Raw genomic sequence first — 13,916 nt, 5'->3', positions numbered from 1 at the left:
GTATGTTACAAAATTTGTTTCCATGTTAATGGATCACAGAAAAAGTCTTGTAAGGATTATTTTAATTTATAAAACATTTGTATTCCCTACTGTATTGCAATAAAAGGAATGTGCCAAATGCCAGTCCTTTAAGAAACACAATTCCTCATTTTCTTGGTTTGAAATCAGAACTGAAATGCATTTGCTGCAGAACTGATCTTCATGGCCCTGGCAGAAGGTGAAGGCTGGGAGTCAACTCACTCGTTGCAGATGTAATCCCTTCATGAGAATCTAGATGTGTCATTTTATATACTATATCCTCTGATAATTTTCATGTAAAACAAAGTTGCAATGACATCACAAAACACACAGCAAATCCTTGACCGGCCAAAACTTCAAGGTCAGGAATACACCAAGAAGCACAACCATCTCACAGCTGCAAAGGGAGGCAAGAATTCTGGGTCATTTGCTGGGAAGAAAAAAATTATTGCCTGCATATGCTACCAGTAAATCAGCAGTAGCTTAGCTACCCTAGAGCACGAAGCTCAGCATAATAGATCTTTCATAGCTCACTGGAGAGGTCATGGTACAAGAATGTTGAACAATACAACACAATCTTTTGTAGGTAAGCAACTTCAAGGTAGGAGGTGTAAGTTGCTGCAACAATAGAAACCTCAGAGGAGATCATCAGAAAATGATTAATGTGTTTTTTCAAAGGAATGTGCACAACTGACAATATTTTCAACACAGACTTTTTCGAACTCCTCTGGCATCCTGTTTCTTATGCTTTATACATATACAGAGAGCTCATATTTTGATTATTTCATTAACTCCATATTTCTGCTACTTCTAATTACCTAAAGTATTATGATCATATTATTCACATTAGTTTATTTGGAAAAATTCCCATTACAGGGACTTTCAGAAAAATAACCTTATGTTGAATACAGTTCCTGGTGCACCAAATTTTCTCATATTTAATATGTCACTTGATGGTTTGTTAAACTGTGATTTGATGTTTGTTACAAATGTTCACTTTGTTGAAGTCCCAAACAAACATCAAAGATACCACTCTTTTCCACAGAGTATATGCTTCATATTTTTTGCTGGTTTTCTTTGGACTTCATCTTTCTTAAAGGAATATACCAAAATAAGACAACACTCAGAAAGATGACACTCAGTTTTTCTAGAAAATTAATTTCTGCTGAAATTCATATAATATCGCACACTCATTTTGCTTTGCTGAAGTCCAAGTTAGCTAATATCCCAGGTGAACTGGATGAAACCAAAAACGTCTAAAACCAATGAGGGCAAGAACCTCAACAGACAATTGCACACAAAGGCTGGCTGCTGCCTACCATCCTAAAAGCAAAGCTGGCTTTTACTCCCATCAGGAGCTGACTTCCATGCCAGTTCTTCCCTTCTTTTAGCAAAAAAGGCTGCCCACCTGCATACGAACCACTGAGGGGGCACTGAGATAAGCTGAATCATGACACAGTTCAGATGGGAAGCCACAACCACTTATAGAATCCTATAGGAAAGCTGATCAAGATATCAGGCTTGGATCTAACAAGTGTGGAGGGGAGTGGGAGCAAAGCTGCTGTTTCACTTTCTGAAGTCACTTCTAGGGACAACCAAGGAGAACACAATTACTAGGCATGGAATAGTGCCTTTCTTCACTTTCACTTCTCTAAAAAATTGGCATTCCATGGGACCATTGCAAAGGAAGAGAGAAAGAAGAGGTGTGAGTTCAATAATGAATCAAGGCCAGGAAAGAGACAGGAAATTCAAATCTGTAGGAACTGACTGCTTTGTCTCAGCCACAAAATGTATTCAAATGCACGTGTCCATTTCCAGTTGCTTCCTCTTCATACCTTCCCAAGAAACTCCAGGGTCCAAGACAGAGGAGTTTGGCATCCAGGGGGACTGCTGGCTCTCCAGACTATTTCAAATGAAACTGTTTCAGACACACCAAGCCACGTTTTTTTATTCTGCACTTCTGAATGCATTTAGGTCCCCTCCCCCACCCCAAACTGCCTCTTACTTCAAAAATTTCCAATTCCTTGCATGTGATGTCATGATGTTTTGCACCAAATTGTAACTTCTCTGTATGGTAAAGGATCACACAGAGGGGATTTGTGGTTTAAACAAAGATCTTCTATAATTAGCCGTAATAACAAAGGAAATATTCATAATTACATCAAAGGATTCTTCACTGAGTATTGTTTTATTTGCTTCCTGAGGGAGCAGAGTTCTCTAAAAAGATAACACTATTTTAGCCATATGTGGGCAAATAACAAAGGGCCATCTACAGAATTCAGCTTCAAACTAAAGCCTAAAAAAGACTCCAAAATCCAGAAGAGGTTCTCCAATTGATATGATTACAGGCCAGGCATTGGTTCTCTGCTAGGTATGCAGTGCTGATATGTCTGTAATATGTAAACACCATTTCAGATGGACATGACGCACAACACTACAGCATACCCGAGGCGCCTGCCTCTGCATATAGGATACATAGTTTGGGGATTAATTTCATCCACCAACATAAACATAGGACTAATTTTGTAAAGTACAGATAGCTAAAAATAACCAAGAGTAATGTTATGCAATAAAACCTGGTATATGTTTCCCCTTTCCAGACAAGGGAATCTGACATGGCTTCAAATAGAAAGAGGTGGCAGTCTGACCAGAACACAAAATATATTCATTTCATTCCCTTCCAAAGAGACAGCAGTTGAATCTCCCATACATTAAAGATGCATGCCCACTGTCATATCATTTCAATGGTTTAAATAGTAAATGATGATCAAAAATTCATAACACTTCTGCCCTCCCTTGGAAAAGAAAAATAGGTCAAAAATAAATAGAAACAAACTGTCTTCTGCTCCTTTATATGCATTTGAGAGAGGGGAAAAAAAAAATGAGGGAGATAAATCTGCATAATACTGAACCGAATCTCTTTAATTCTAGTCAGCTTTTATCATTCAATCACTGAGTCTGTATGTGGAAAAATTCATGCTAATTCCCCCTAGCAACAGCCGCAGCCTATCAGGGGGAGCCCTGCACCAGGCAGCTGCCAGCCAGCAAGAATAACTCTAAGTAGGTCAGGCCTGCATTTCTAAAAATGCCACGGTCTAGTAACCCCACTGTCCCGTCTGTCTGCCCTGCCCCCTAATAACCTCGATTGCTCGGTGACACAATGACATACTACCCTGTTAGAGCGCAATCAAATCATGCTGCATTATTCTGCTGCGAGCATCGCTGCTGGATGAAGGACCCATCGAGGGACAGCATTAATCAGGCATCCATTCATGTCCACTAGCACTTCACTCTGGAGATGGAGCCTGCATTAATGACCAGCTGTTTGAACCAACACAAACAAAATAATGTCTTCCACCCTGTTGGCCGTGTAGAATACACTATTCTAATCAGGCAGGTTATACTCACTGACTAAACCTAAGATGTAAATTAAACAGCCACAGACAATACCAGCTTTTGTAACCTTCTATTAATTAAAGTAAGTATATTTAAATTATACTACACACAATTCAAAAAGCTATTGGTTTAATATACACAGTCATCTCCTACAAGTTTGTGTTCGCAGTCCAAAAAAAAAACAACCACCCAACAGAAACCCCACCCCACTGTTTGCATAATGCAATCTACCTATCCTGGTAAATTAAAAAGTGACATAAACAGAGCTGAACTGAAACCGACCTTTGTGGGGAGCAGGGAACCACACCAGGCTTCTAGCAACTGGGCGGCATGAACACCGACAGACATCCGCGTGGAATACTGCAGAGGGGATACCGATGAAAGCCCTGTAAACATCTGCCAGCCACAACACGGAGAAAGGCCAGTCAGAGCAGATTAAGCACCCCCTGCAATTTCACTACTTAAATGCTGCCGAGTTGCCTGTGCAGACCTAAAAATAATTGTGGAGGTCAGAAAGCTGCCGGCGGGGTGCGGACCGGCGCCTTTAAGCGCACACAGACACAGCCCTGGGGACTCTGACTGGGCTGCAAGATGCTGCATGATGCCCTTTCCCCCCTCCCTCTACTCTTTGCCAGAGAAGCCTTAATATAAACCACACTAGACCCTAGTCAGCCTTCTCTGGGGTGGTATTTCAGTATCAAATCCATAATGCAAGAACAGAATTTCAGCATGCTTGCTTTGTGTTTAATTACACCCTTGCTTATAAACACCTCTGTGCGCCTCATTTGTGTCTCCCTTCAGAGCATGCCTCCGTGACAAGCAGCTGTCTGTTCAGGATGGAGATGGGAAAGGCATTTTCTAGGAAAGATGGTTCATCTGCATTTTTTTCTGAAGGATTCACACTTCCACTTGGTGAACGCATGCCCTCTGACAAACTGATAATTCAGTCTTCACTGCTGCAGAATTCAGCAAGCCTTGCACATGTAAATCCATCCACATCTGAGTTAGGAACACAGCAGATTCATTAATCCATTTTGCTCTTTCTTGTTTGAACCCGGCTCGGTAACCAGGTTATGACTGTCTTCCTCTGCTTTGTGGCACACATCAAATAGCTATTCTTGGAGCGATACAGTCACTGACGTAACCGTGGACTCCTAATTACAAGCTGCTGACATTTTGCTTGTCTCTGCAGCTTTGAAGCTGTGAGTTAAGTCTCTCTCTCCTCCTTGCTTGCTTCAAACTGCCTCAGTTAGAAGCACATGACAGTTTCAGAAAGGTATAGAAGTGACATAAGCTCCTTTCTAGAGCCTGCTGTATTGCCAAGGTTATTTTTCTTTAAGCAAAGAGAAAACTACATTTTGGAAGTAATAAGACTCCTTTGCCCCCAGCACAAGAACGTTATCCAACAGCTGGCTAAATATAATCCAACACACAGGGCTGCCTTTGTAGCCTGGGTAACAAATAGTGGAAGGGCCAGACAGGCGTCTCGCAGGGTAGCTCACCGTGACTATTGGGAAATCCCCTTGTACACATTTTAGGATGACATTATGGTCTATGGATTTGTATAAAAGGAAAAAAGGAAAAAAGAACCAAACCACCTCCTTCTCGACTGGCAGCTGCTAGAAGCCATGCCAAGCCCCTAGCTGAGTGCAGTGCTTGTTTCCCCCATTTCCACATTTTTCAGACATGACCAAGAAGAGCTGCCTACCAACCTAAACGTGCCTGTACTGTGACAAATCTACCTGCTCTGAACACATGCTCTCCCCCATGCACATTTGGCAATAAAAAATACACCCAGGTAACATTTCAGAAAAATCTACCATCAAATGCGAGCATTGCCTTTCTCAATAAATGAAGAATTCTTTTTTTGAAATTCTACAAAGGAAAAGAAGAAAGACATAAATATAACGCTGAATATAAATGCTGAGTTGAGCATTCAGGCTTCTGATGACTGTGTTAGCCAGCTGGTCTAGAAGTCATCTGGGATGCATTTATTTTGATTAGATTGATCACATTTCTATTTACAGTATAGAATTTTTCACCATACTGAATACAGCTGTGTTTATAAAGATTTTAAAATGGAGAAACGAAACCCCACAGTTTCTCACAGCACAGTGCAGAAGACTCAGTGCTTCAAGGTGTTAAGCGGAAAGGATCTGCTTTCACGTTTCTTAAAAGAATTCTGCCTACCATCTGTTTTCACAAAGTGCCGCCTCAGTCAGGAAATGGGTGTAGAGCTATAGCTGAAAATGCAAGCTGCAATCAAGTCTGACCTAGCGAAGTGACAAACTTCCTCTGTAAATTGGTCAGAAATGTCTTTCTTTCATGTCTGTACATGCTCACACACACACAAAAGCATTTACATACATATATATACACACAGAGTGCATGGCTGCTGTTTTCCCTGGGGATATCGCTGCAACCACCTAGCTCATCTGTTCCTTCCCTGACAGCTTCAGGAGTGTTCAAGCTACAATTTACAGTCCCCGCCATCCATACATTTCTTTGTTAATCGAGCCATCCTCTCTGCAATAAGAATGCCCAGAATCAGACAAACGGCATGTAGCATTTCTTCTTCCTTTGCATTTGCATTCACTCGCTCTCTCCTTCTCCCGTGGCTTTGCCTTAACAGGCAGACACAACCAATACCTTATTTATCCATCTCCAGCACAACGCTGAGGTGAAACCCGACTGCAGCACTGTGGCTTCCCCATGTTAATCCTCTGGAGAAGCAGAGGCTGGATTCTTGCTGCTGATGCCCTTGTCAAGCACTGGATTACTTTACATAATATTTCTTTAAGCTTTCACCCACCCCAACCTAGAATAACACCCCTCCTTTCTCCTCCCTCCACATCCCCCCCAAAGAAAATCCCAAAGTCATCACATATTGCAACTCTTTGCTTCCAGAACCAACAGAAAAAAAGCAACTCCATCGCTGTTCGTAGCAATGTGCAGACGAGTGAGTTTTGAGTCAGCCAAGCCGGGGTGAAGTGCAGGCAGCGAGACTGTGGCAGCCTCAGCAGCAGCAGAAACAGCAGCAGCCGCCCAGGTAAATGGAGGGAAAAGCAGGCTGTGTCGAGATCAGCGCAGTGTCGTAGCTGTAGGGAAAGACAATCTCGCTTCTTCTGAACGGTATAGCTTTGTGCCTACAGGAACGGAAAAAAGGGAAGACCCAGAATTAAAAATAAAAGCCAGAACAGTTAAGAAGAAACAATAACTATAATAAATTACTGTAACTTTATTTTTCTGGGTTTTTGGAGGTTTCTGGGAGGCGTCTTTTCCTCTCCCTTCCCAAAGTCTCCTGTGATGCTGGATGCTACTGTCCAAGAGTGCGGAGTCACAAAGGCTCACTCTCCAAAGCGCAGTGAGACCAGCATCACATGAGAAACCACATGACGCACCCAAATCGGATGCTGATGTGGTCCACTGTTTCACTCGGGGGGGAAAAAGAATTCTACAAAAACATGCCCATCTCTAGCGGTTAGAAAGAATTTCCCTTAAAAAAAAATTAAAAAAAAGGCCAAAAAATAAGTATCTCGCTATCTATCCATCTTCAACACCAGTGCTTCAGGAGGCAGGAGAATGCTGTTCCACAGATACTAGCTGGATGGCAGCAATATTACTTCCAGGCTACGTTATTCAAAGCTGATTCCACTTAAATTAATTCCTGAAAAGCGTACTCCACGTCTTCATAACATGAACAGGCTCAGAAAACCAACTCCATTATCGTTCCCTGCAATCTGTATCTAAATCTGTGTTCTGAATAATTTATTTGAGCCTAATAAGCTATATACCAAGACCACTCCTTTTCCCACTCAGGCCCACGCTCATGAGCAACTACAACAGGAAACAGAGGGGTGTTCACTGTCTTCATAAATGGTCATTTTAGTAAACACACTGCCCCACAAATAATCGGGAAAAAAATAAGCAGAAAGCTTTTTTCCTCACGCATGGACAGGGCAGGGGTTTCTGGTTTGCGGACGGTGGCAATGTTTTCCTGGCATTGCTGACTCAAAATCTTTCAATCCAAATAAAGAAGCAAGCTCTTGTCTGCCAATTCCTGCAGAGGTGTTGTGCCACATTGTTTAACGCAGAAACATCTGGACATCCCTGGCAGTCCCCGAATAAGGGCGTGCAGCTCCACAACATTGTTCACTGTCAGGGCACCAAGCAGTTAATATCCTTGGCTGTTTCACCATCTTGCCTATAGGAGCATGGAACCGAGGGACTGGCTCGCTGAAGAAACAAAAGCAGAAAAGCCGACCTTGATGATCGATGCAACTGCTGCTGCATAAAGTTATCATCCAACAAACAATTAGCAGTTTGTAGCTTGTTTTATGCCTAACATTTGTTCAAGTGACAGAGCAGGTGGCATAGAGTCCTCCGTCCCCTTTGTTTGCAAAGCCGGGCACCACCTCTCAGTGCTGCGCTCCCTGGTTCTTTACACTGAAACTGTACATGGTGTCAGGGAAATGTAAGAAGATAGCTGCTGTGAATCCGCACAGCTGCTTTGCACAGGATCCCATTGCAAGCTCCAAAGTTATATGATAGGGATCAAGCACAGAATTCCACAGAAGAGAGATATCTAGCACTCACACGAGGAAGCGCAATCAGAGCAGAACCCAAGTGCTCTTTTGCGATGATTTCAACCTCCCCAACTGTTCACGCAATAGCAGATCGCAAAATTTTGCACAAGGCAGTTGTAGCTTGTTCTCATTGGCTCTTATCAGAAAGAGGTTTTGCAATGGGCTGCACCTAGGAGTTGCCTAAATTCCATGTAAAATCCAGTTGTAGCATTCACCCTCAGCATGCAGTTAGCGTTCAGGAGAGCCACAGGACTGCATGCAAAGAAATCACAAGATTACAGCAGTCATCTGAGGGCATTTTCACCTGTGGGATTTATAATTTCAGCACTCGCAAGTCTTTGTTGGAAAATGATATTGGTACACCCAGAAAGATAAAGTCCAAAAGATAAACATTACTGAGGCAGAGACTCAGTGCACCAAAATAAGTATCTTCAGGGCTTTGGATTACAAGGTAAGAGGAGCTGTCCTAGTCACAGTCTCATTGTTCTTAACCTACAGCAATTAGAATAACATGGTTCAGCATGGCTTCTCGTTCATTCTCAAAGTCTGAGCTGCAGGAGTTCTTGACTCTGTGATCTTTCCCACTTGACACTTGTAGCTCATTCATCTGTTCTGATGTAGAGCCACAAAGCTGTGGATGCCCCATCCCTGGAAGTGTTAAAGGAAAGGTTGGACAGGGCTTTGAATAACCTCGTCTAATGGAAGATGCCTGTGCCCATGACAGGGGGCTTGCAACTAGATGATCTTTAAGGTCCCTTCCAACCTAAACCATTCTATGATTCTGTACGTTTGTTGGAAGTGTCCTCTGCAGGTGACTTGGTGAACCCCCTGTCTATCATCACCATTACATCAGGTCAGCTGCAACTTCATCATGAAAACACCCAGGGGTAGTGTTTCCATAACCTGTGCATTTCCTGCATACACAGCCTTCACTACACTGTTAATGAGAAATACTGGATTGCATGTGCTTACCTAGATCTAGCACTAAAAACAAAGAGAAGGAGTCAAGGAATGAAGAGAGTTTGCATACTCATTTGAGCATCTCCAAATTGCCACAATCTGATGATTGTTTTGATATTTAAATGCTTCCAGTTCAACTATTAACCAAAGCACTAAAACCCCAGTCACCCTGATAACGATTCCAGTGTTCTGCCATGTGTTACCCATGAGAAACAGGAGAAAGATCAAAGACCAGATGCATGTGAAACCTCAACTATTCTTGGAAGCCAGAATTACGGCTGAACCAACATGGAGTTTGAGGATGCTGGTTTATTCAGAGTACGCAATACAGGACATGTTTTTCAAACAGACCTGAAAAGGGGACCCTACAGTATTTATAAATGTTTTGGGAAGCTTGTGAATAATCCCCTATGTAGGTACACAAAGTATGTACCTTTAAGTATGACCCAGAAATACAGAGTCGTGTTAGATGCAAACAATGGGGGAGGGAGAGAGACAAGAATTACAGAGAGAAAGACCAGTCATAATTTCTTCAGTAATGTAAAATACTTAGATGAGCAAAAGCTCCTTGTGAAAGATAGCTCTGCAGACACAGAGCTTAAAAATCTAATTCTTACACTGAGATTCCTTCAGATAACCTCTCCACTGAATTCTTTGATACCAGTGTGGGTAACTAACTCTCTCTTCCCTCTCCAATTCTCCAGCATAGGTACTTTGTTCTGTTAGGTACTGCTAACACACAAACTAATTCATTTGCAGACTCTAAAATTACCTGTCTAAAATGACTCTCATTTGAACTCCATAGCACATTTTCTCTCTCTCATTACAGTGAATGAAGAAGTAGGAAGTTGTCCAAACCGAACAGCTGAGGGTACAGGTATGAGTTTCTGGTTAACATAATTTCTGCCTGAGTTCACATGAAAGCTTTTGGACTGGAAGATGTGGAAAGGACTGGGCTTGTTTTGGATGTTGTCTTGACAGCTTATGAATAGAAATTTTCCCAACACCATTTTACTGCTGGCATTTGACAATGTGTTCTCAAACATTTGATCATAAATCCTGCTCCATATTAGTGTAGCTTCATGCTACCTTAGGAATACACTAACTACCTTGGATTTGATGTAACTGTCCACAGGGAACAGGCTTTGGAGTAGAAGATTCAGCAGCAGAGTAGACTCTAGATCAACATGAAGAATTACAGCAATATACAGACAGCCCAAACTAAACATAATTCATGACTGCTTAAATGCTACTCAGTTTCTGTGGAGTAATTTTCATGCACTTCTTAACCAGATTCAGTACACTTCTTCGTATGGCTAATTATCTGGTTGGTACAGTACTCCATTGCAACTCTACTGCAAGAGGCTCTCTATGAGTAAGATTCATCAAACACTGAAAATGAAGCTTTGGATCCCAGGTATGAGAAAGTTGCACTATTACAGAGAACAAGACTTAAAACCTTTCAACGCCAGACAAGAATTAGGACTCAAAAGAGGAAAGCTACCCTACCACCTTTAGCACACCAGCTTTTCCTTTTGGGAATAGTCCCTTTTGGGTCTTACTTCCTGAAGTCATAGAAAGCAGAAGCAGTTGGTTAAACATAACATGGGCACTGCAGAGACTGGTCAGAAGTAATAGAACTTAAACCAAACAAGTATCTGGCCATGGGTTTAACATAAATTTAGCTTTCTGCTTATGACAGCCAAAATCTGCCACCCTTGCACAGTGATTAACAGTGCCACCCAGGAAGTAGGAAGAGAAAAACAGCAGAAACTTGGAGTAATGCTGTAGTTTCATCTAAAGCAGAATGCAACTAATACACTTGTGTTTATCGGAAAAATGCACAGCTGCTAATTCTGGTAGAAACACGCAATTGCAAAATTCTGCAGGGAATGTTCCATTTGAATGCTTGGTGATTTTCAGCCAGCATCAGGCTTTGGGGTTTGCTTTTCAATGACCTTTCTCTTTGTCATCTACAGATAGAGAAAATATTACCATTAGGCTTGAGGTTTCAACCCAAAAGCCAGGCAAAACTTGATGTTTCACTGAACTTGAAACCTCAAAGTGAACCTCAAGTGTGCAAACCTTATGGACTCAAACCAAAACAAACATATGTCAGTGAACAAAAACCACAGAGCTGCACATAGGTCTAAGTACTGAGCCAGGCTGGCTACTGGCCAAGGCATGAAGTGCCCTACACTTCGCACAAAATACCAGTAGATGTTTAGTGACCACAGGGTATGTCTAGACACACAACACCATAGTTCAGAGACACTTAGGTCAACTTTATCTGTGAGTTAAAAACCCTGACGCAGTTTCTTTTCAGTGTACAGAGCTCTTCATTAAGGTAAAATACCCTGTAAGGAGTTTTGTGTGACCACAGCTAGGCTGCTTTGGTACTTACAGGTTTCTTCAAAGCCATCTCCTGATATTGCTACTATTTGTATGGCACCTGGAATGAACTCTGTCTCATACAAAAGGTATGCTTTGGTTGTCCATCCAATAAAAAATAGCCACAACTCCACCTTTTGGTAATTTTCAGTAAAATATGTCTAGACCATCTTAGTGAGAGCATGTAAAAATATAGGGAAATGCTGCTTCTGCATCTTCAGCACAGAGATCTTTGTCACAAGAAACTAGTGAAGCACAGTTCTGCATTTCTCTCTTGCAGTCATCTGGAACAAGATCAATTTATTTAAATTCACTGATTATTCAATAGTACTCTCTGAAAATTTTCCCACTTTAATTCTAGGTTCCATGGATGCATGATGGACAGTTTGTTACAATTAGCCTCCCAAATTTTCAGCTATTCCAGATGATGGGGAACAAACAAGAGGAATTAGAGATGTGTGCATGTCTACGGGGGTATGATATAATAGGCATCACAGAAACATGGTGGGATGGCTCCTATGACTGGAGTGTTGGAATGGAAGGTTGCAGGCTCTTTAGAAAAGACAGGTCTGGCAGGTGGGGAGGGGGAGTTGCCCTTTATGTTAGGGATAGGCTGGAGAGTATGGAACTCTGTCTGGGGACAGGTGAGCAGTCCACAGAGAGTTTGTGGGTCAGGGTTAAAGGGAATATAGCTATGGGAGACATTACTGTGGGGATCTGTTACAGACCGCCTGATCAAGAGAACCTGTGGATGAAGCACTTGGAAAGGAAGACAGGAAAAGTCTCACGCTCACAGGCCCTTGTTCTCATGGGTGACTTCAATATAACCCCCATTTTCAAGAAAGGGAAAATGGATGATGCAGGGAACTACAGACCAGTCAGTCTCACCTCTGTGCCTGGCAAAATCTTGGAGCAGTTTCTCCTGGAAGGCATGCTAAGGCACATGAAAATCAACAAGGTGCTTGGTGACAGCCAGCATGGCTTCACTAAGGGGAAATCCTGCCTGACCAATTTGGTGGCCTTCTATGATGGGGCTACAGAACCGAAGGACAGGGGTAGAAGCAGTTGATGTCATCTACCTGGACTTGGGAAAAGCGTTCAACACTGTCCCACACGACACCCTTGTCTCTAAATTGGAGAGACATCAATTTGATGGATGGACCGCTTGGTGGATAAAGAACTGGCTGGATGGCTGCACACAAAGAGTTGTGGTCAATGGCTCAATGTCCGGCTGGAGAACAGTAACGAGTGGTGTCCCTCAGGGATCGGCGTTGGGACCAGCCTCGTTTAACATCTTTGTCGCTGACATGGACAGTGGGATTGAGTGCACCCTCAGCAAGTTTGCCGATGACACCAAGCTGTGTGGTTCCGATGATACCCTGGAGGGAAGGAATGCCATCCAGAGAGACCTTGACACGCTTGTGAGGTGGGCTGATGCCAACCTCATGAAGTTTAACCATGCCAAGTGCAAGGTCCTACACCTGGGTCGGAGCAATCCCAGGCACAGCTACAGGTTGGGCAGAGAAGAGATTCAGAGCAGCCCTGCAGAGAAGGACTTGGGGGTGTTGGTCGATGAGAAAATGAACATGAGCCGGCTTCAGTGTGCGCTCACAGCCCAGAAAGCCAACTGTATCCTGGGCTGCATCAAAAGGAGCATGACCAGCAGGTCGAAGGAGGGAATCCTGCCCCTCTACTCTGCTCTTGTGAGACCTCACCTGGAGTATTGTGTGCAGTTCTGGTGTCCTCAACATAAAAAGGACATGGAACTGTTGGAACAAGTCCAGAGAAGGGCCATGAGGATGATCAGGGGACTGGAGTACCTCCCGTATGAAGACAGGCTGAGAAAGCTGGGGCTGTTCAGCCTGGAGAAGAGAAGGCTGCTTGGAGACCTCATAGCAGCCTTCTAGTATCTGAAGGGGGCCTATAGGGATGCTGGAGAGGGACTCCATTAGAGACTGTAGTGATAGGACAAGGGGTAACGGGTTAAAACTTAAACAGGGGAAGTTTAGATTGGATATAAGAAGGAAATTCTTTCCTGTTAGGGTGGTGAGGCACTGGAATAGGTTCCCCAGGGAGGTTGTGAATGCTCCATCCTTGGCAGTGTTCAAGACCAGGCTGGGCGAGGCTTTGGGTGATAGGATTTAGCGTAAGGCATCCCTGCCCACGGCAGGGGGGTTGGAACTTGATGATCTTAAGGTCCTTTCCAACCCTAACTATTCTATGATTCTATGATAACACTGACCCCATACGTTTGTATTTCTCAGCTCTTTGATAATAATATTTCAGATTCTGTTTCCAGTATGAGTACAAATACTATGCTTAAAATCTGAGTGACAGTTTCTCAGTATTTGCCTGTGTTTGATCATTGAATGCTACAAAATGCCTATGCACTTTAAAGGCCTGAGTCTACATGTCTTAAGCCCTGTGTTGTTGGAATCCTGCAAACTGTTTGTGTGAGAAAGAAGACTTCAGAAGCAGTCCTGGAATATAGGAATTCAACAGAGCAGAACGTGATACATCAATGTAAATGCAACTAAGTGTTAATCAACAGTGAAAAAAATACAC

General features: G+C 42.9%; 1 protein-coding gene across 14 annotated transcripts in view; it reads right to left on the bottom strand.

Annotated features, from left to right (window-relative positions):
- LOC134163303 (uncharacterized) overlaps positions 1 to 13,916 on the bottom strand; it is a 273,936-nt gene that overhangs the window by 18,341 nt on the left and 241,679 nt on the right. For 6 of the 14 annotated variants that reach the window (XR_009964683.1, XR_009964684.1, XR_009964688.1 and 3 more), the window contains one exon: positions 5,385 to 6,560. The exons of 1 other annotated variant lie outside the window; for it this stretch is intronic. Coding sequence is in view for 2 of the 13 variants with exons in the window: in XM_062618038.1 (XP_062474022.1) it covers positions 6,431 to 6,560 (130 nt within the window). In the remaining 11 variants the exon portion in view is untranslated. 7 more of the 14 variants (XR_009964682.1, XR_009964691.1, XR_009964692.1 and 4 more) reach the window with 5 other exon arrangements.

Source organism: Pezoporus occidentalis, unplaced genomic scaffold (genome assembly GCF_034315485.1).
Source record: "Pezoporus occidentalis ecotype Australia unplaced genomic scaffold, CSIRO_AGI_Poc_V1 ctg2, whole genome shotgun sequence".
Taxonomy (NCBI): Eukaryota; Metazoa; Chordata; class Aves; order Psittaciformes; family Psittacidae; genus Pezoporus; species Pezoporus occidentalis.
The sequence above is the reverse complement of the archived record's forward strand: the minus strand, read 5'-3'. Positions and strand labels throughout refer to the sequence as shown.